This window comes from Sander vitreus, chromosome 5, assembly GCF_031162955.1.
Source record: "Sander vitreus isolate 19-12246 chromosome 5, sanVit1, whole genome shotgun sequence".
Taxonomy (NCBI): domain Eukaryota; kingdom Metazoa; phylum Chordata; class Actinopteri; order Perciformes; family Percidae; genus Sander; species Sander vitreus.
In genome coordinates this window covers 23038972-23062479 of record NC_135859.1, presented here as the reverse complement: position 1 = coordinate 23062479, position 23508 = coordinate 23038972, and the positions used below count along the sequence as shown (strand labels likewise).

Here is a 23508-nt window from a genome sequence, read left to right as displayed (position 1 = left end):
AAAAAGTTGAGCAATCAATATTTGTTTTGTATCAAAGTACAGAGGGTAATGCACACATAAGTTTGCTTGCCAGGCTGACGCCAGGCAGAGCTTATCTGTTAAACAATTTCCACAATTACTCTAATGCAGGGATCTTCAATGTTTTTTAGGCCAAGGACCCCTTAGCTGAAAGAGAGATTGAGTAGGGACCCCCTACTACTGTACATATATTGTATAAAATTAAGTTGCATGTTAAACTGGGCCGGGTGGATGAAAATGAATAGATATATGTTATTTATACATCATGTTTTAATGTTAAACATATATGTGGAAGGCACAGTGAATCCTTAAGTGGTAAACTGTATGGCTACCATAGTGGCTGCTTTACCTATTGTAAGCTTATCTTCAATGTGTAAATTAAATTTTTTTTTCACAAATAGGCTAAATTATCTTTCTTAATAATAGGTGGGATTCATATTATTGTATATTTTCAGACATTTTTGAAAAAAGAAACTTTCAAAAACATTTTAGACATAATATGGCGGCCCCCCTGCACTTACTCTAAGGACCCCCTGTTGAATATCTCTGCTCTAATGTACTTTTATGTGACTATTAATGGACCTTTAGAAGTTGCTAGCCAACATTAACTATATATCAGTAAGAGGTACTAAAGATAACAAATGTAAGCATTTACACTGCATCCCACACCAAAAGGCACACGTATCGGTTGTTATTTTGGTGTTTGATACTGACGCTTTTGCAGGTTTGCAGGTTTTACAGGTCTACCAAACAAGCTCTGTGCATTTCATGTGCTTGTTGCATACTGTACATTATGAGACACATAATCTATTACAAAAACACGAAAAATGAAGACAACAGAAAATCAAGTTCTGTGAAAGGGTAATGGTGTTTAATGGTCTACAGTTATGGCCAGATTTATCATTTACTGCATCATGGAAATCACTTATGCATTTGACAGTGCTATGCTATGCTGTAAAAACTACACACTATATAAATACAGCTACAATTAAAAATATGCCAGAATCCTGAGAAAAGGTATGTGTTTTAACTGAACATATTGTCTGCTAATAATACAAAAGACTTTCTTGGTCAAAACTTAAGTACGAATACATTAAGGAGTAACACGGAAGCTTGCTGATTCAAACACTCTCTTCCCTGCAAATAAATTACAACCATAGCACTTTTAAAAACAACACAACTCTAAAGCTTTACATTTCTTTTTCCAAATGCAAATGATACAAACTTTTTGTTAATTAGATTATACAAACAATGTTACATCATCACAATTTTCAACAGGTGTTAAGACAATGTTGAGTGGTCTAAATTGACAGTAAATACAGCTATAAAAATGCTCCATCGTTTACCATTTTCCTTTTCTTGAGATATGAAATTTAAACACTATTACAATATATCCCCCCTTTTTGAAAATGCCAAAGCTCAGCTCTTTGACTATGGGCCATAATTTTACAAAAGTGTTGTTACACAGGTCGTGGATGGACAGGAATGTTGTTATTGGAAAAGAGTCTCCTCAGGCCTAGCAAACAAAAGGCAGATTCAATCCATGTCCAAGCCTATTCATGCATTCGTCCTGTGCTCATCAGTATTTGCCAAGCTCACACTGGGCAGCGATAAAGCCATTCTAATTACTGGGTTGTCCTTTTGAACTGGCCTGCTCCTGATTTGTTAAATGGGTTGCTTAGTCATAGTAGGTCCACATTTCGCTTGCCCAGCAGTTTCCCTTGAATCAATTTCACAACATTGTCATTTTCAACACAACTGTCTTCCTCATCTGGAGCCTCCTTTGGTGACTATTAGTTGTTCTCTTGTGAGAATGTGGTTTCCTAAGAGAAGAGTAGAAAACAGAACAAGTTAGCTTGTCTAGTCACTGAATGAAACATATACAGTATCTTGTCTTTTAAGCAAGTCTTGCCCAAAGCTAAATCAGGATTGTTCAAAGTCAGGGTTCAAATTTAGATTTAAATTACGTTTTCCAATGCATACAGCACCTAATTGGTCATCGGCCCAAAAAACCCCAACCTGAGACCACAACAACTGTTGAGAGCTAGGGGCATATAGTAAGTTAAGTTCGTTGTGTACTTACACTCACTTACGCACTTTTACTGCATCTTATCTCCTCTGTTTGGTGTTGCAATCCAATGCAGATTTGACAGTGTTATGGACAAGGTATGCTTATACAACTTGTTGATTTCAGATAAGACCACTGTTGTTGATTGCCAGAAATATTCCTATACTGTACGTGCTCTTGTTTTTACTTCTTTGTGTTACTTTCATTGTCTGTAATTTTTATTTTTTAAATTATGTGCGGGTCTTTGGATTACAATTTTAAAGGAAACATTATATCTAAATTGTTAATTGGACTTAATTGCATTTTACTCTCCCTGAACATAAAAAAACTAACATTTCTTGCATGCTAAAGGAACTTTTTTGTTGAGCAGCAGCAACTGGAAACATGTAATGGTAAAGAAATAGAAAAGGTCTATTAAATCCCTGAAACCTTAAGGGGTGCTGCTTTAATTGCTTATAGGCTGTGCTTAATGAGAGTAGCTAAATGCTATAAAAACCTGGCATTTCCTGCTCCTAAGGCAAGGGGTGAGGAAGTATGTGTGTTCAATTAACTGTTTGTAGTAATCCTATGTGTGGTGGTAATATGTGATAATATCTAAAGTAAGAATGATTACATTAACAGATGTGTACTTGCAGTTATGTATTAATATGAAAGAAATATTTCTGGCTTCTATAGTACCGTTTTGGTTATCTTCAACAAGAGAGGTTTGAATAAAGGAGTCTGCCTTTCTCCGTTCAGTTGTTAACATCTACAGTGCCATTACTTTAGGATGTTAGTGTTTTGCATAAAATGCAAAAGGTTTTTTTGTACTGTGTATATTGCCATACCATCAAATATCTCTGGGTTTTCATTTCCCACATTTACAGTTTCATGAATTCCTCCTACAGAATTTGACTTTGCAAAGTTTGGGGCGTCCAAAGAACAAGAAATACTCCTTGATTACCGTAAATTGTAATAAGTATGTATTAAAGCCATAAAAACTCCCTTACAAATGGAGTCCTCTTGCCCTTTTTGCTCCAGAAGGTCATCTTGACGGTGTTCCTGTGCCCCGTCCGCTGGTCAAAGGTCTGGCAGGACTGGAAAGGGGGACTGTACAGGTGCAAACTGGCTGCACACTCTGTGTGGCTGCCATTTTCCACACGATGCAGGCCAATGGAGTCTAGAATATGCACAAACACACATGAAAAACATTCATTTAGACAGCGTTTGGAACTTGAATGCTGTGAAATGGGGCTCATAGGCCATTCCTGACAGTGCTGTATCCAATAACTGAGACCAAACATTACACCAGGGCTCTGCTGGCTTTGGGGAAATACTCAGTCTGCAGACATTTGGGGGGAGGAGACCTGAATACTATTCATTGTAAAGTAACAACTGGCCGTTACCGCCTGTGAGACCAGTTTGGCATTACATAATTGCAGAGGTTGGAAACTTTGGTATTACTTTGCGCTGTAATAAGTGACACACATTTTACACAGCTGCAAAGACTCCTGACTGAAGCCAGTCGGCATTTCAGAGATAATACATATCTCATGTGGGACAGAACATGTAGAGGATGGTTGTTCTATTGCACTGAACACAGCATAATAATGTTAATGTTTCACCATATTTAGAAGCAGTTTCTCACCTTACCCCCCCACACACAAGTATTAATAGTATCAAGACGTTCTAATACCGAATGGCCAACTCTAATAAAAAAGAAAAGAAAAGAAACAAAACAATTGTCTGGTTTCTCACCGTTTATGTAAGCAACCTTGTTTTCTTGGAGAATTCTCTGTGACTTCTGGACCATTTCTCCTTGTGATTTACTGTCCGGCCACTCAAACAGCGTCTCCTTTAGCTGACCCTGCAGCAGCTTCATGAAACAATGGGAGTCTGTGTGGTCGTGGATGCTACTGCAAATCGTAAAGAAACAAAAAGCATACAGTGTCAGAATATGTCATCTTCATGACCCTCGGACCAAAAGCAACATTCCAAATCTGTCCTGTATTTCTGGGATTTGGTCAAAAGGTGAGACAGTTTTCAAAACTCTGGATCTCTTCTTCTTGTGTTATAAAATTCTGACTGTTCCTCCAGACTGGCAGATACCAGATCCATGCACAATATAATGTAAATTAGAATCTTCTAAGTAATAAACCATAACAATTACATAAAATGTGGAAGATGCTCTTGTGAAATATGTTTGTCCTACCACTAGAATAGTCATGTTTGTAACCATTAGTTCTTAATGTATGTTTGTGCCAGCTGCTTGTCAAATAATATGTAATCAGTATTATTAAGACATTGATATTATCAACTCATAACAAACTTGATTGAAAGGAATCTTTCCATTTCTATACTGTTCTATACTGTTATACGGTGTTCAGGTGACATTTGCTGACAAAGTGTTACATGCGATAGATATCATCAAATAAAGTCTATTTACACAACCTTTCCGTCTGTCTGTAGAACATTGGACTCTCTTATCTCTATTAACGTGACACAATAATTGCCAGAGAAAATCACTTGAATTTGCAATAGAGTTTAAGCAACTGGTGTAATAGGTTTAAATGTGCTGTAATCTCTAATACCTTGATACAAACTTAAAATGAGCAAAACTTCAATCTGATAATATTGTATTTTACAACCAATAAGCAACAGCATTACATTACATTTAGCCAACGCTTTTATCCAAAGCGACTTACAATTGCTATATATGTCAGAGGTTGTACGCCTCTGGAGCAACTAGAGGTTAAGTGTCTTGCTCAGTTGATGTATCACACTGAGAGTCAAACCCAGGTTTCCCACACCAAAGGCATGTGTCATATCCACTGCGCCATCACCACCCCAATGACCATGTTAAAGTTATTTTTGCCATATTAATTATACTTATGCATGTGGAAGCATCTCACCTGCCGTGGCCTTCTCCCCAGCACAGAATCATGAGGTTGAACTTTCCGTTACCCTCATCAACCAAGTTCCTTGTGTACCTGCAAAAGAGGACGATTCCTTTAACACACAGGGAGACATACAGGCATTGAACAAGTCTCAAAGGAGTACCAAGGAGAGCTTTTTGTAAAAAGTTGTAAATTAAACGTAAATGTTTAGTTAAAGTTGAAACATGAAACAAACCAGTAGAAACATGCTGCTTTACATTGAATAATTAATTCCAATCATTTTAAGAAAAAGCTAAATCTCAATGCGAGCACCAATATTCAAGCATTATAAAGTTTTATAATAATAATAATAGAAAGTTCCATTTATATGTATGTATGTATATATATATATATATATATATATATATATATATATATATATATATATATATATATATATATATATATATATATATATATATATATATATATATATATATATACACACACACACACACACTAAATTATTTATATTTAATTAATATATTTAATTAATATATATATATACTAAAATCCAGATGGACAAGGGGTCACTGATACCAATAAAGTGTTTGTTCAGTTTATTTCCCATACAGATAACCTACTCATATCATATAGGCCAGTCTGCGTCATTGCTTGGTCTTTAAATATTGTCGATACTCAGTCTCCAAATGTTGGAGGCAGCTGCAGCCCGCCCGCCGGTAGACAGCAGACAGTGCTAGCCAGTCGGGTGTGTGTCCGTTCTCAGTGTTGATTGGATGGCCCACTCACCCTCCCTCCATTGATCCCTCACTAATCAAAACACTGGAGCTATTGAGAACCTTTGAATAGAGCTCCCAAAATTTGTTGTGAGAAGTCGTCACCCCACCCCCCACTGCAGAGTTAAGCATTCACCACAAACTGTTGTATGAGGTTATTAGCTCAAAGTATAAGTGCCGTTTTAAATAGACTGCATTAATGTGAATTCTGCAGAAAGTCGGGTTTTTCTTCGCATATATTTAAACAAACATTTTATTCGTATAAAAAAGAAGAAAGAAGAAAAAAAAGAGCTATTCTGTATGAAAACAACAGCTGGTTTTCATTAAAATATAAGAACGATGATTTTTAAATTATAGACATTTAACAACTGATTGTATGGATTTTAAAAATTCAGTTTGCAAACTTTATAAACAACCTATCCTACATTCATTATATTCACCTGTTTTTCCAAGTGCAGTTTGACTTTTTAGAGCAGCCATCAAATGTGCTTTTTGTAATAAAAAAGTAAGAGCAGCAGACATAAAATTCAGACACCAGTAAACATGTGATTGAAAATAAACTAGTTTAAACGAGTTAAAACAACACACTAGGCCAAGGTGATAGGTAAGGCTACAGAGTGCAACGTGCATCAACATAATAAATGAGTTATATTTGATTAATAAGTTTCTGTAAAAAATCAGAAGCATTATCAAGCAAACTTGTTTTTACCTGTACTGGTCAAACTTTGCATATTTCACCCAGTCCTGAGGATTGCTGTCATATGCTTCCATTATGCCTTGGACCTCCTCAACATTGATGCTGTCACTCTCGAAGATTTTATGCAAGATTTTGATCAGGTCATCCAGAGTTTCTGGCTTCACCACCTCGGTGTGCTCCATCTCTCGGCAGAAGGTAATTTCGCAGATATTTCTGTTCAGTTAAAACAAAAGGTTTCTCTTACCAACTTTCTGCAGTGGCTTACTTTTTATAGGCTAGCGCCTCAATTTGGGAGCAAGCTGGTGTTGGACTGTACCATTATGAAACAAGGTGAACTCCCACAGCACATAGTCTAATTTAAATACATTTGTTATTAGCACATAAGGAACTATTGTTAAAATATGTGGCTGGATCTTACCTTACCATTTACTCTATATAAAATATATAACTTCTGTTTTTTATTATGCATGTTTTCATCAAAATCTGCACTCATTCCACACATTAAGAACTTGGACTAATCCTCTGAGTCCAATTCCACCACGTTGTCACACAACCTCCCCCTTCTCGCTTTCTCACTGAGGCAGTTTTCCACCCATGTGGAGAGCATAAGATTGAATGGTATTAAGAAATGTTTTGAGAAACACAAAGTCTTGTTAGCTGGCATGTAGCCTGTCTGGTTAAATAAGGTTTATTTGTAGGCCTTCAATCACCCTTGTTTTGGTTGCATTAAATTAAGAGATTGTGACTTGACTCTTGCAATGCATAAAAGAATGGATACACTAAGTAGTCAACCAAACTCTAGATCATGAACAATGTTCAAAAGGATGAAAATGGTAATTCAACACTAGAAATTCATAATGGTTTAGGCTACTTAAACTCATGTCCTTGTCACTTCACACAGGAACATTGTCAAACCAAACAAGATCATTTGATCATCCCTTAAAGCAGTGGTTCTCAAAGTGGGGTTCCAGGGGGTCCCCAACAAAAAGGGGAATAATTTATGGCAGAATGTATGATCATTTTTCTCATGGGTTTCATTCACTTTCTGTAATAAAACATCTAAAAGCAAAAATTCTATCAGGTAGGGGACCCTGGGACAAAGTCTTATCAGATGGGGGTCGTGGTCTAATTTGTGTCAGTTTAGGGGTCCTTGATCTGAAAAGGTTTGAGAACCACTGCCTTAAAGAGATAAATAAGACAAGTATAGGGGTTGTGTGTGTCAGTGAACCATTGTTGAACTAATTTAGCCTGTGTTGTGATGGGAACATATTCAATTAAATAAAATAATTCCTATATTAGAAAATAAAAAGTAAGAGATAGCCCATTATAAGTCAAATGTAAGTGTCAGACTTAAAAGTCCTCGTTGTAGAGCAGCTACATCTGCTGTTGGTAAATAACTCTAACAGTGAACCTATTCCATCTGAAATTTGAAGTTTCAGTTCAGGAGGCACATTGAGTAAATTCTTTGACTTGCCAGTTGCCTGTGCATGTGTGCATCTGTGTGCAATTGTGTGTGTATTTTTAAGAAGAAAAAAAAACTTTTAGATGGACTTATGTACAAAATCAGACGGACGGACAGATACAAGGAAAGATGTTCCTTTCCATGATTTTGGTATCACATCCAACATCTTGTTATGGGCAAGTCCTTGGCACCGTATGCCAGTCTAGCTCTTGCAACAGCAGTAAACCATAAATCATTCTGAATAAGCATTCCTTCACGTAAACATACAAGTCATTCACACTTTAAGGTTCTCCGCCCATTTAAAAAGGAGGAGACTCACTATGAAGAAAAACAACATCTTAGTGGAACCTCATGCAGTAGTTTCAGTTATTGTAGGTCATATACTGAATGGTTCAGATAAATGTACAAAGTCTTTGTTGTTGCATGCTGTTGAGCAGTGGTTGCTCAGAAAAGCAACATATCAAATACCACTGCAAATGTCAGAGTGCTCAGTTGGAACTTTATGTACAATGTCTTGCTGAAGAACACTTTGCCAGGAATACTGGAGAAATTAAAGGACAATGCTTGAGTAGGAACAGCACACTTCTCACATTTTCCAGAAATGGATAAGTTAAAATTCTCTACATATTACTGGTTACCACAGAGAAGGGTCAGGACTACAGTTGAGCTGGGATATTCCAGCAGCAAATCTCAACATGTGTCAGTCTGTCAAAGGGAAATCTTCTCTGGCTGAGGAAGTTATTCAGGGCTTCATGTTTACAGACAAAATGGGGAGACTGCTCTTTAAATCAGATGTTGTGGCAAATTTTCTTCTGAGCTGCCACATCATCAATTCCAGATGTACTGTTGCTCCACCTTGTGGCCAAAACTTAAACTGACTTTACCCATCTAGAAGGCACTACCAGTGACGTGAGATAGTAAACTGATACTCTTTTAGGACAGCAATACATAATAATTGGCCTAATGGGAAATGAGATTTAAACTAGTTTAATGGTTTTGTAGATCTCAAAAAAAGAATGCAGCTTTTATATGTCGTTTGTTTAGCTGAAAATGAGCAAGGGTTTCTAGATTACTTAAATCCACTCTATATGAGCCATTTTATGCAATACAAGTAAATTATTTAGTCTCATACTGCTCTGACAACGTCAGCAAGATCCAGGAATCCCCATGGGTTTGTATATCTGAAATCGAAGCAATATTACACCCACAATTTGGACACAGGTGTTTCTTTGTTCATTTTTTAGTAAACTAGTTTACTTTTCTGAATGCATGGTTTTATTTTCATCTGCTCATACCAACAACAGAACAGTTATTGACTAGCTAAAACATTTTTTTTTTCTTGGGGAAGTACCATATCCATAACTTTAGACTTTTCTCAATTTATGTGAACATTTATGCATCTCTAAACCATCGTTGTGACAAAAAAGCACGAAAAACTGTCACACTTCACTAAGTTTCATTAAGTACAATTCTAGTTACTATGTGTTTATTGTCAACTTATTTGGTTATTAATGAACCAAATAGGTTTACATTGTAGGGGTCAAAACAAGTTTCCACTTAAAATTAAATAATTTAAATAAATGTAGAAATAAATAAAACACTGAATCTTTTTCAAAACACCAGAAATTGAGACAAGGCTTGACATATTTGAAATAAATTATTTTTCGGTTTTACGCCTCCGCATGGATGATCTGAGTATCACTCTAGAAATAAATAATCACGTGTTCCCTCTGCGGTTCGCACGGCAGAGGTTTGAACCATCGCGGCTGCTGTAGCAGGAGGAGGCGGAGAGCAATGACTGGTCAATAGATCCTTTGACGTGGAATATTTCCGTAAAGAGACGATGGGAGAGTAGCGTGTAGCTCCAAGCTATCCCGTATTAACCTTAAATCGAAACGGGATTTAGCCCTGAATCCCACTCGTATCTGGGTTCACGGGAGTTGACAGGCAACAGTCTTTCACAGACTGACCCCTTTCTGTTCCCCCGCCTCCCTCCGCTCAGCTACAATCATGATAAAAGCCATTTTAATATTCAACAACCATGGGAAACCAAGGCTTTCTAAATTCTACGAGCATTATGTGAGTAACATGTTATGTATTTACATGTTTCATTGTTCATGAAGGTTGTGATAGGCCAAGATGAAAACAGCGAATTAAAAACCTCAAGCAATGGCTGTTGATATACTTTGTTTGTTTTCTTAATGCAAACCAAGGCAGACGTAGCTATACCTTAAAGATGCATTCATGTTGTTGCACACTGTTTGAATGGGAAGGTGTGTGGACTTTACAACCGCCCCGTGATGTGCTGCTGTTTCAGACTGACCCTGGTGTAACGTTAGAAGATGTCAGTCTGAACCACTGTCCTTTTAAGAATATGAATAATTAAACGTGTGCAAGCCGAAGCGAGGCTATCGGATTCCCGGGCCGAGCCTGTATGAACAGGATTGTGCCCACTTGTCATGTTAAATCCAGCTGTTGGTGATGAGCACAGTGGAGTGAGTTCCCTCTGTTTGTGTCACATGCCTTCTTTAATAACGCCCTTGTGAGTATCTCGTGCTCCCTCCAGACTTTAACTGGTTTAATTAGCTTTACTGTCTTTACCTACCTGCACTGTCGGAAAACTCAACAAATAAGCTCCATGCAGGTATAGCAACTAACAGGTTATGTAATATGCTTTGTTGGTCATGCTGTGTGGGCATGGTCATATAATTGGATTTTAATGCCAAGGTTGGCTGCATGCCATGTTGGTGCTACAATAGCAAGTTGACTTAGACCCAGCAAGCAGTTAATCATAGTCATTTTTCATGCACAGATGCTGTAAAACATTTACTTAAGTACTGTATTTCAGTACATTTTTGAGTATTTCCGTTTTCTACTGAGTACATCGGTTTTCTGATACAAAATATAATCAACAAATAAATTGTTATATTTCAAGCTACCCAGCAGTATATAAATTCATTGAAATTAGTCCTACCTTTACCAGCTGCAACATTAAAGTGTTGTGCACATTCATGCATTACTTAGCTTATAATACAATAATATAATGTAAATTATTCTGAAATGGGCCATTCTACATAATGAGTACTTTTACTTTTGGTACTTTGATAGGCTATATTTTGATGCCAATACCTTTGTACTTCAGTAAAATGCTAAAGCAGGACTTTTACTTGTAACTGAGTAGTTCTACACTGTGGTGTTGCTACTTTTACTCATGTACAATATATGAGTACTTTCACCACTGTAGGTTAGTACACTGAATATCTTTGGTTTTTGTTAGGGCTATTGGAGTATTTTCCTAACCGATTCATCAGTAGGTCTATAAAGTGTCAGAAAGCTGTGAAAAAGCCTACAAAAGATTTCCCAGAGCTCAAAGTAACATCTTCAAATTGCTGTTTTTTGTCCGAGCATCAGTACCAAACACAAAATGACTTAGTTTACTATCATTAGGCTTTAAGACAAAGAAAAGCAGCAATGTCAAATATTAGTTTGACATTGTTGCTTGATCAATCATTCAAACAATGAATTGATTATTGACAAGTTGTTTCAGATCTAGAATTTGGACAGTAGGTTGGGTACATTTAACATTATACATTTAAAGATGTCCCCTTCGGCTCTGGGAAACAGTGATTGGAATATTTCAAAGATGAAACCATTAATTGAAAAAGGTACAGGCCTACTGTCTTCACTTAAAAACACAAGGCAGAACACAGTTGCTGCATTTAGCATGTCCCAGTATCTATATATTAAGATGCACATGGTGTATTTGATACATTGAAATTGATTGGATTATAAAAAGGCTATGTAGACACCATCTGTTATAAAAAGCTGAGGTGTCGGCAGGATATAACATTTCATACATATGGCTAGCTGTGTTACTGTTGAGCAGTCAGTTTATTTGAGTTACCAGTTACGTTATGAACTTGTAGTGCTGTGTAGGCTTCAGTGCTTTATTGTATAAAGAAATCTAATATATACAGAAAGTGACAATGTTAGAGCTGAAAATCTTTGTTAGCCATCACAAGCTTAGAATTTGTGGTTACACTTTACTTTAACCCCCCCTTTTTAGTATTCATAAGCAGTACATAAACATTGAATACATGGTTTATGACACACTATAATGTAGTTGTAAGCAACTATAACTCCTCCTCTGGTCATCTGTAAGTGGAGGATAGTGTATGAATGAACAGATAAAAACACTTAAAAATGTCCTTATATGTGCTTATAACTATATTAGTGTGTTATAAAGTATTTATAAGATTAATGTTCTGGCCTTTATTGGACAGTTTACAGCGGGGAGAGAGAGGGGTATGTCATGTAACAAAGTGGCGATGTTGCCGTTATATAGTACACATCTTAAGCATTAGGCCACCTGTACTGCATGCTAGGGCTGGACGATTAATCGAAAATGTATCGGCATCGGAATTCTGAAGCTGTTATCGACGTATTTTTCCCATGACGATAATTTTGATAATTTATTCCTATTGATAGGCCTACTTTCTCCTTAAAAACATTCTACCGCGTGTGAAGTCACGTGACTTTGCCCCGACCCGTCAGCCGCATGGAAAGCATAATGGAGAATAACTCAAACACCGAGTCCGAGTCAACAGAGCAACTTGTGCCCCCAAAAAATGCAGTGTCCGTCGCCTGGAAACATTTTGGCTTCAGAAAAGATGATTTAGAACAACGTGATTAATTATCGTTCATTTATCGTTATCGAGGTAAAATGTGAAATTAATCGTGATTTTGATTTTAGGTCATATCGTGCAGCCCTACTGCATGCCTTTTGAATATAACTCTTCCACATTGAAATCAGGGAAGATGGGTGTTACTGGCTGTTTAAACTTTGCCAACATTTAGAGGAATGTTGCGGGTTCAGAAGGCCAAATGTGGTCCATAGGCATGGGAACCACAGTCCATTAAAACCAAATAACATAAACCCTTAACACCAGAAACATATTAATGAGAATTTTAAAAGATGCTGCTTAAGACTTTTCAGTCTTACAGCTGTACCATTAAACTGTGAGTACTGTAACTCTGCTACAAGTCATGCTACAAGCCACATGACCGATACAGCCTTCTAGTTAGCTGCATACTGGACAGCCTCTTCTCTCCTTGTGCTCACTGACCTTATGCACCCCAAGAGGACATTAGCACCCTTTGGTGAGGCTGGCTCAGTGTTAGAGAGGCACACAACAAGGTTTTAACCACCGTTGACTTTTGATTGAGGATTTTAAGGTTAGATTAAAAACGTCAGACTGGAGCTGGGCAATATGGAGAAAATCAAACATCACAATCTTTTTGACCAAATACATCAATGTCGATATTGCGGCGATATTTTAGGGTTGACAATTGGTGCTTTCACAAAATATTTACACAATGTGATTTTTGATAAATGATCATCATTAATGTGGATATGATGACTAAGTAGATAAAGGCAAATAATAGATAAGCTACAACAGTCTGGTAAGTTCAAAAAATTACATTACGTTACTATAATGCAGCCTTTAAAACCAGGAAAAGACAACACTTTTATCATATTGCGATATTACGATATCCAAAATTAAAGACGATATCTAACCTCAAATACAGATATCGATGGAATACCGATATATTGCCCAGTCCTATGTCAGACCATATGTTTTTGGATGCTTTCTCCTGGACCTTGATTGTGCATTTTCATTGGCATGTTTATCAACTAAATTATGTAAAATCCCCAAAATAATGTAACACAAAAGTCTGATATTTAGAAACCGCGTGAAACTTGGATCTGTTTTTTGTGCCATGGGACTTTGGGACCCCCTATTAATTCAGGGAATCTTCAACTGTGAGTCCAAACTTCAAGCCTTTTAGTGCTTGCAAACATGCCCAAGGATATTTGAGGTTTTAAACAGAATCTCATCCATTAACAAGCGATAAGATGAGCCTGCCTTGGTTCAACTTGTACAATGACATCATCGCCTGTGGGCACTAGGTTATGTTTAGATATGACAAAGAGAATGATTAGTATGTAAATCATGATTTTTCACTCAGAACTAATACATATATTTTAGAAAAAGAGAGGTGAGGGGAACCATTTATTTACCCGTCAACCCAGTCTTCTGGATAGAAGTAATGAAACGGTTCACTGGAAGCAATAAGGTGCACAAACAACACATTATTTACCATCTTCTCTTCGTTTGACAATCTCTGTTTCCTCATCCATCCTGCAGAATGAAGACACAGAGCAACAGATCATCAGGGAAACCTTCCACTTGGTCTCGAAAAGAGATGAGAACGTCTGTAATTTCCTAGAAGGTGGAATGTAAGTTGTGAAAGTGCATTAGCTCGGCCTGCTAGTGCATAAGCAAGTGACTGTGTCTAAATGCGAGAGGAAGTAAATACATAAAAGTAGAATCATTTACTCTGACGCAGCAGCACAGGAATTAATTTCACCCAAGGAAAGCTCAGAGGGCTTTATGAATGCCAATCAATTGTAACGCTTGTTTGAAGTTCATCTATCATTCATGAATGAGGAACAAAGTAGTTGTTGTTTTACCTTGTGAATCTTCCCCACGTGCACTTACTTTTTTTCCCCCTCTCCGTTGCCTTAAATTGTGTGACACCAAAGCCACATGGTCAAAACAAACATTGTATTATAGTGTTCATTAAGCGTCAGACAACTGAGTGTTATCACATCAACCAACATGTCAGGATGACCGAATAATCATTAACTTTCATAACTTCTCCTATCTTGACATATGTTGATTCATGAGTAAAAACATCCTGTTGTTTCTCTCCCGATGTTCCTCCTGTTTCATAACCTGTTTACAGCATGTAATGCAACAGACAAAGATCTTTTGTAAATGTGCTGTAGTCAGTGATTAGGTCATGATCATTGTATTTTATGTTTTAGCATGTAATGTATTCACTCAGGACAGGTATTGGTGTAATGTTTCCTTGTCCCGTGTGTTTCAGGTTGATTGGAGGATCAGACTACAAGCTGATCTACAGACACTACGCCACACTGTACTTTGTGTTTTGTGTGGACTCCTCAGAGAGTGAACTAGGAATTTTAGATTTAATCCAGGTAAACCATAGTGTATCTGTTACCATGTGTCTTTCTTAGTTTGTTTTTGAGGTACAATAGATGGCGAGTCTGTTTTTTTTAACATTGTACATTTGTTCTACTTTCAGGTATTTGTTGAAACGCTGGACAAATGCTTTGAGAATGTCTGTGAGCTCGACTTAATTTTCCATGTAGACAAGGTAAGAAGTACTTTTATTCTGTTTGCCTCTTTGTGATGTTACATATTTATAAAACTGCTTGAATGTTTAATCCTAGAAAGTAGAAATGAGTTGTACTATTCAGCCCGAGTTATTATTGTCTCAACACTCCTCTGATGACATGTTTCTTGTGCTGTAACAGATTTTCAGTGACTTCCCAGATTTTGTAGTTGAGCAATTTGTGTTTCATTATCCGTTTGTCAATTGATTACACATACTGTATTATTTGTTAAAAGCCACTTGTATGCTGAAATGGTTAGTCCATTAATTGGTTTAATCAATTAGTTAATCAGCAACTATTTTGTTAATTGATTCATCGTTTTAGTAATTTTTCAAGCAAAAATGCCAAACACTCATCTTCAGGAGGGTTTACTGCTTTGCTTTGTCTTCTATGATCTTATGTGAAGTCAAAATCTCTGGGTTTTAGGCTGCTGCTTGGACAAAATAAGCAATTGAAATGCCACACAATGTTCTTGTAATTTGTGTACATTTTGTACTATTTCTGACATTTTATAGAAATAGAAAGAAAAAATCTCAATTAATTGAGAAAATAATCTGCCGATTGATCGATAATGAAAATAATCATTAGTTGCAGCCTTATTGCAATTTTGATTTCAGCTGTTATGGTCTCGCAGCAGGGTTGGCCCAAGTCTTTTTGGAGTACCACACCTCCAACGTGAATGTTGTCCAGTAGCATTAAGCAGTATATTATACAATGGTTCATTCCACATTACAATGTAAGCAGATATATGTGTTTATTAATGTATTTGTCAACTCCTCCTGTGGGTACCGGTAAGTGGAGGCTGGTTTATAAACTAAAAATGAATGACAATATAGTAAAACACAATTGTAATAGTATACAATGTATCTGCAGAGGAGATGTTATAATTGGTGAATACTTTATATTGATAAACACATAAACATGTCCTTATATCTGCTTGTAACTACATTATAGTGTGTTATTATTAAATGTTTGTTTACTGCTTCTAAATGCTAAATAAGGTGATTTAAAGCACATGTAAACTCAATCCCTGCAAAAAATATTTGTGTAATGATATTAAAACATGATTCGCATCTTATTTATCTCAGGTCCACAACATTCTGGCAGAGATGGTGATGGGTGGGATGGTCCTGGAGACCAACATGAACGAAATCATCACACAGGTGGACGCCCAGAACAAGATGGAGAAGTCTGAGGTAAGCCTGACCCTGCCCGTCCACTGTATATATGACTTGACCCTACTTCCAATACTCTCTGCGGTATCATATACAGTATGCAGGCATGTGTGTATGCTGCACCCTGCATGCTACTCTCCAGTGATCATGTGGATGCTCCCCACCTACTCTTAAGTGTTTTGTGCTTTTGTGTTCGCCCTCTCCTCTCGCTGCTGCACTGCTCTCAACACAGGTCAACAATCAACATATCCTCTCCCGTATCCCTCAGTATGAAATACAGCATCGTAGTCATCACTATTGTTATTATTATGGAGACTTAACTGTACCATTTTCCAGTGCATCTCCAGAATCTGTGCCCATTGAATCTCTCACTCACTCACGTGATATTTATGTCATGTAGATTTGACATATATTCATGAAAACAGGCCGGTTGTAGGCTGTGTTTTACAGTCCTATTATTCTAGAGGAGAATGTGAATTGTTATTTATTTTTGGAGAAAATGTGTTTTTGTTACATCTATAAGCCATTGTCCTTGCTTAGATATTTGCTCTATGCAAGGACATTGCTTTGCTTGCCCTACAGCCTCTTGCTAGCAGATAAACATTAATTTACTTATCGGAAAATTTTAATCAGACAGCCAGCCAGAGACCATTTCATGAAATCACTTCTGTTTTGCATAATGTGGATTTTAGCCTCTGCTAGTCCTAAATCTTAACTGCACTAAGGATTTGGCCTTGTTTTTAAATGACTTACAACGCACTGCAATGATGTCTTAACATTGAGGCAATGTTTTTAGGTATTCCTTTTTTCTACATTTGCAATGAGAAACGCTGACACAAAGTTTGTACAAATTTGCTGTATATTGTTGCTTACAGGATGAAGTGAAGGGTTACATTGCCAGGGTTTTAACTGGCTGACAGCAATTGTGTGTTCATCATTTGTATTGAAGTGTTAACAAAGTACACTTTCTCTAATAATCTGACCTGCATTGTGTGCTTTAATGAGACAGAATCTTCTTTTTGATTGATGTTCTGCAAGCAGTCTTTTACCGTTTTTACAATCATCAGAGCTGCTCTGTCCTTTCCTCTTGGACCTACCCTAGACTGCAGTGTGTTTTTCAAACCGATGCTAATTCAAAATGACATTGTCCATTTATAGGTCAGTGTCTCGGGAGCAAGGAACGAGCTGTTCTCCTCCCAGATTGGCTAAAGACTAATGAAGTGGCAATAGTGTTTTTTTTTTCAACAAAATTCTCAATTAATATCTTAATTTATTTTTTGCTATAAAGAAGAATTGTGGGCAAAGCTTTAGATCACTTCTGGCATTAAATATGTGGTCTATGATGGGTCCTATCATTCTCTACTGTGGAGATAAACTGTAATTACTTTAATCTGCTTTAACATTCCTCATTCCTCTTTTTCCTGACCCTGTCTAGTTCTTTCCATTCTTCTCTCTCTTTACAGACGTTTATCTTTCAGTCTACCAGGCAGGACAGGTAGACACAGGTACTGCTAAATTTACAACCAAGTGCTGTAACCTTAACTGAAGTTTACTTCACTCCCCGAGTCTCACCATATGGCCCTCCATGTAATAGCAAACGGATGTCACTAACATACAGTAGGAATCTTTCATGGCAGACCCAAAAATGTTGCCACTGGTGAATCTATTAAAATAGATAAATACTATCTTTGTTAAGTTTTTAATGTTGAACTGCTGTTGGGACTGTGTCAGAGAGGTGGTTGTTCAAGATAATTTTTGAAGCTGTAGTTTGTGGCGGTGCATTATACATGTAAGGTGTATGTATTATATTGTCCACCCACTGTAGTTTAAAGATATATGAATCTACGGGTTAGAGAGGCTACAGAACTCTTTGTATCTCTTGTTTTAGACGTTTCTTGAAAGGCCTTTTATTTATAATCTTCTTTTACCCATTTTTAGAAAATGTTAATTATTTAATGAGATTTGTCTTTTTTGTGTTATAATCACATGTAACTGTGATACTATCAAAACTTCTCTGGCCTAAAGTGGTGCACTGTATTCAAAGAATAATTTGATATTTTGGGAAATATGCTCATTCACTTTCTTGCTGAGAGTTAGATGAGGATTGATACCACTTAAATATCTGTATGGTATATGTAGCTACAGCTAGTTAGCTAAGCTTAGCATAATGACTGGAAACTGAAGGAAACCGCTAGCCAGGCCCTGTCCAAAGGGAACTACAAGCTCTTCTAAAGCTCGCCTATTAACAGTTTATCTTGTTTTTTGGGGGGTTATATGCCGGACTATTTGTTGGCCGGGACAAGTTGGCAGGCTACCAGTGGAGCCAGGAAGTTACTGGTCCTGGCAAAGAAATCGTGGACACATAACCCCGGGTAAAATGGCTATTGTTACTTTCACACTTAGATTTTTGTACAGGTCAAACAATTACAGTAGTGAGCTTTAGAAAAGCTAGCTCGGACAGAGCCAGACTAGCTGTTCCCTCCTGTTTCCAGTCTTTGTGCTAACTACATATTTACCATACAGACACGAGAGTGGTATCAAGTTTCTCATCTAACTCTCTTACATGGAACCAGAGAATCAAGCCATTGTCTTGCATTACACAGCTGGTGCTACTATTTCTGGACTTATTAGTCACCCAGCATTTGATTAACAACCCACTATTATGGACATGCACAGTGGGTCTCCAGGCTACCCACTGTGAGGAAAGAAATATCTGGAGTCTGACTCCTGAATACTTAGCCCATGTGCTGGATCAGCATTCCTCTCGGTTAACACCACGATCATATTTCCTTCTAACACAAGTCTCCTTGATTTTTGGCAGAGGGAGGAATGCCCCATAACACAAACAGTCCGTTGAACTAACCTTGTGAAAATAAGTGAAGTAGATAAATCTACATTCCAGACATACTCTATGTGTGTCATATCACTCAGTGATTTACAAGGCTACTTGTTTGAATGTGAGAGACAACAATGAGGCAATGAGAACATACAGTTCTCTGCAGTTTAAGCCTTTTGGTCATTTTTGGGTCTGTCTTCTGAAGATTCAGTTGGGGGATCTCTAACTGCAGTGATTCTCAAATGTCTGCTCACACTTGAGACCAAAACATCAAATCATTCACTCTTCACAGATGTGTTTTATTGCTCCAAAAAGCTAAACTACATTGATGCTTTCCTTAAAAATGCTAAATTGCTCTTATTCACTTTCACATTGAGATTCATTGTGTTAGAGTGAAGTGCCTCCTCTGTCCCTGAGAGTAGATTTACCATTGTAGTTTAGTACTACTAGGACCTTCTCATTTCATTAGTAGTTAATACTATTGGTAGATACTCTCGGTCCTCTATTCACAAATATGTATTTAGATAGCTGCAGTCATGTGTAGTCTTTCCAGAAGTAATTTAACCCACTAGAAGCATAATCTGTATTATGGCTAATATTATGTTGACATGTTTTTATTTTTTATTTTTATATAACGCACATATTCTATACATCCATACATATCTATCCAAAACATAATTTCCGTCTTCATATCCAAATCCATTTTTTTCTGCTTTACCCAATTCTCTCCTTGCATTTTTACCCTTATCGGTCCTCAAGAGTCCGATGGGTTCACTTTCCAAGCAATGCTGCCTTTTGTCCATTTGATGAATGTCCAGTACTGCTCAGTACATCAAAATCAGTGAATGTTCTAGTACAGTGTGTCCTCACAGTTGATTCATAATTGGCTCTGGTTGTGATGTAAATCATTATTGAACAAAATAATGCATGTGCATATGAAGCTATGAAGGCATCTGAATGTACATTTGCACATGTTGTCTGTCTTCGTAGCTGTCAGTGCTTTTGCATTTTGTCAGCAGTTGACTGTTTTTTGTCTAGTACTCTGTTTAGCAGCGTATGTGTGTTTATGTGTGTCTAATGTCACTGTTCAATGTGTTGTCGTGTACAAGGTGTTTTTTTGATTTGCTGATTTATATCTTATCAACCTTCCATTGTGTGTGTTTTGTGTGTGTGTGTGTGTGTGTGTGTGTGTGTGTGTGTGTGTGTGTATAGGCCGGTATTGCAGGAGCGCCTGCTCGTGCCGTATCAGCTGTAAAGAACATGAACCTCCCGGAAATGCCCAGAAACATCAACATTGGCGACATCAGCATAAAAGTGCCAAATTTACCCTCCTTCAAATAGTGGCAGCGAGATCCTGAAGCTGCAGATGTCAGCCAGTGTTTACCGTGATGCAATCTGTTTACCAAAACCTTTACAAAAACGTTTATCAAAAATATACATCTTGAAGGTACTGTGTGCTTTGACACTCCTTGTTTTGGTGTTATCTCTTTGTTTTTCCTATTAAAAAAAAAAAAGAATGTTTTACATGCTTTGAATTTCTGTTGGAAGGAAAAATGAAGTATTTATTTATTTGTGGTACATTCCTTCTGCCTCGCTGGAGGTTAACCCTTGACGTTCAGCTGCTACAGTACAGATCTGTGTCAGTTTGTAGCTGAAATAATTTCACTGACTCCAGTGTTTACTTAAAAGAAAAGGCACGGCAGATTGGGACGTTTTTGGACAGACTTATTGGTTTGGTTATTCCAGGCAAGAGAAATCAATCAATGGAGGAAAGAGCATGAAACTATTTTGAATACCAAATTGGAACAGGTCTGCTACAGTATTGAAAGTCATACAAGCTCGTTTGTAAAATCAGTGCATAGAATATTATATTATGCTGTGTGACAGAAATATGGATATATATCCTGACATAATTTTCTCTTTTCTTATTTGTATGCAAAATATTTTTAAATGATTTATCATGTCTTATCAAAAAATGATCTTAATTTTAATCTGTGCATGATTTTTTTTCTCTTCTTTTTCAACATAATAAACTGTCGAAACTCAACCTTTGTGTTGGCCTTAATTTATTGTATTATATTATTAATATGTGTTAAATACATGTATATGTATATTTTATTGTTATGTTTTACAATACTAAAAGCGTGTGTCCGGTCATCACTTTAGGTGAGGGACATGTAGTGAAACATAGCATTAGTAAATCGTACCACTTTCTAAGGTGGCTTTTATTAACAGTTTACACAATGCAAATGATTACTGTAAATTTTAATAAATCCATCACTAATGCTTTATAGATCACTTATAAGCCGTTGATAAGAACATTTCGGGTTGTGAAATCTCCTTGCCTTGTTTTGCCATTTGAACACTTATTTACGGTGGCCGGGAAGTGCAAAGTAACATTACAAAGAACGAAACACTTTTACAAAGCTCGAGACAAATTTACATTTTGGAAAACATTTTTACCTACCATCATGGGCGTAAATCTAATCTAACAGTAGGGGGGGGGACAATAAACACAAAATTTCTGAAGAGCAATTTTTGAAGGGGACACAAATAATATAGCCACAATTATACTGGTAGAGGACATGTGTACACAGAGGAAAACCTTAATACTATCATTAGTGTAGCATGGAGACTGTACCATTATCCTTCTTTTCAGTGTTTCTCTTGATTCATTGGAAAGCTGACTAAATTGACCATAATGTTCTTCTTTAAAACCATGCATTTATTTTTAAGTTGTTTATAATCAAGCCACAAAAATACCTTAAAACATAATGACTTATTTTGAAAAAGTGTCCCCATATAAAAGAAATACAATGCTTTTGTACACTTGTTAAATTAGCTGATCATAATGCAAATTAGTGAGCCACTGGTAAAGCTCATCTGCTAACCCTGACAGCCACACACATCCAAAAATATGAACTAAGCTCAACACACTTACCTGAGACTCTACACCAACTGTCCCTGGTCTCCCTGTTCCTCAGGTCTTTCTGTCTCCTTTGCCTGTGACATAGTGACGTTAGTATTTCCATAAGCACCCATTCTTATAAAGATGTTACCAAATTGTCTTGATATGAGGACTTATTGTACTTACTTGGCGTTTTGGTGTCCTGAAAGGTTTTTCTTTTCTCTGTCATTTTATCTAGGCAACAATAACACAAATCTTTAACGTCAGATTTCTAAATATGAGTTAGGTTCATAGTTCACCATGCTGTCATATTATAATTCTAAAATGATCTTGCGTCCTCCACATAAATATTAGGTTTCGTGTGGATAGAGGATATATATTTAACTGATCAACCACTTAATTTCATATTGAGCAAAACACAACTGTAGATCTTCAATATTAACCCCAATATCAGTTCACAAACATAACGTTAGGCTTATCGCCATGGTAACGTTAGTTGTAGTGGGTGCATTTCTATCCAACAAGCTATAAGCTAGGTAACGTTACATTATATTACACTAACATAGCGAACTTTTTTGTCATGATTAATTCATTAATTACTCAGCATCATTTCAATTTGAGAAAAGAAAAACTGTCGGTATACTTAAAAACTGCATAAACTTCATTCACGCCATATACTCCACAACGACAACACGAATTGACCGCGCTCACCAACAACATCTCATCACTTCCGGTATGTGGTACATTCCCTTTCCGTGAAGAATCTGTCATTTGTAAATTTGTTTCGGGACTGGAAAAAGTGTTTTGCGTCATGTTAATTTGTTTTCTAAAATGTTAATTTGTTTTGTCCTTGGTAAAAGTGTTTTGCCCATGTAATTGTGTTTTATGTTAGGTAAAAATGTTTTCCAAAATGTAAATTTGTCTCGAGCTTTGTAAAAGTGTTTCATTTTTTGTAATGTTGCTTTGCACTTCCCGGCCACCGTAGTCACGTGAGTCGTCTCGTGACAACAGGAAGAAGGAATGGCAACAGTGTAAGGATGCTGCTGTTGCTTTGACACTTTTCAACTCTGGATTTTAATATCTGCAGAAAGCGACAGACAACAATGGCTTCTTTTATAAAAGAAACACAAAGGTGGGCTTTTTTAAATTCAGAGACAAATAATAATTTCAGTAGCGTAACGTTAAGATACCTGTAGCCTAATCCAGAGACAGGAAGACATGCTTAAATGTATCGATATTGGGATTTGGTGCATAAATGGACACTAGCAAACACGTTACACTAGTTTGGGGATGATTTATGTTACTGCTATCATCATGAAACTGCGTCTTTATCAGATTTTTTACATTTACATGATTTGTGTTTTTTGGTAGCAAGCATTGTGGTGGATATTAGTGAAGTAGCTATATTTTAGTAACGTTACTGCTGTA

General features: G+C 36.9%; 2 protein-coding genes across 2 annotated transcripts; one reads left to right on the top strand and one right to left on the bottom strand.

Moving 5' to 3' along the window:
• Nucleotides 1–867: 867 nt before the first annotated feature.
• On the bottom strand, nucleotides 868–6701 carry cdo1 (cysteine dioxygenase, type I). The gene is made up of 5 exons (XM_078251056.1): nucleotides 6448–6701; nucleotides 4978–5055; nucleotides 3824–3981; nucleotides 3076–3245; nucleotides 868–1841 (listed from the first exon to the last, which is right to left on the bottom strand). Exons 1-5 carry the CDS (start codon nucleotides 6615–6617, stop codon nucleotides 1812–1814), a joined length of 606 nt encoding a protein of 201 aa, XP_078107182.1. The 5' UTR covers nucleotides 6618–6701; the 3' UTR covers nucleotides 868–1811.
• Nucleotides 6702–9675: 2974 nt separating this feature from the next.
• Nucleotides 9676–21219, top strand: ap3s1 (adaptor related protein complex 3 subunit sigma 1). The gene is made up of 6 exons (XM_078251055.1): nucleotides 9676–9976; nucleotides 14107–14198; nucleotides 14852–14963; nucleotides 15071–15142; nucleotides 16250–16357; nucleotides 20385–21219. Exons 1-6 carry the CDS (start codon nucleotides 9908–9910, stop codon nucleotides 20511–20513), a joined length of 582 nt encoding a protein of 193 aa, XP_078107181.1. The 5' UTR covers nucleotides 9676–9907; the 3' UTR covers nucleotides 20514–21219.
• The last annotated feature ends 2289 nt before the right edge of the window (nucleotides 21220–23508 follow it).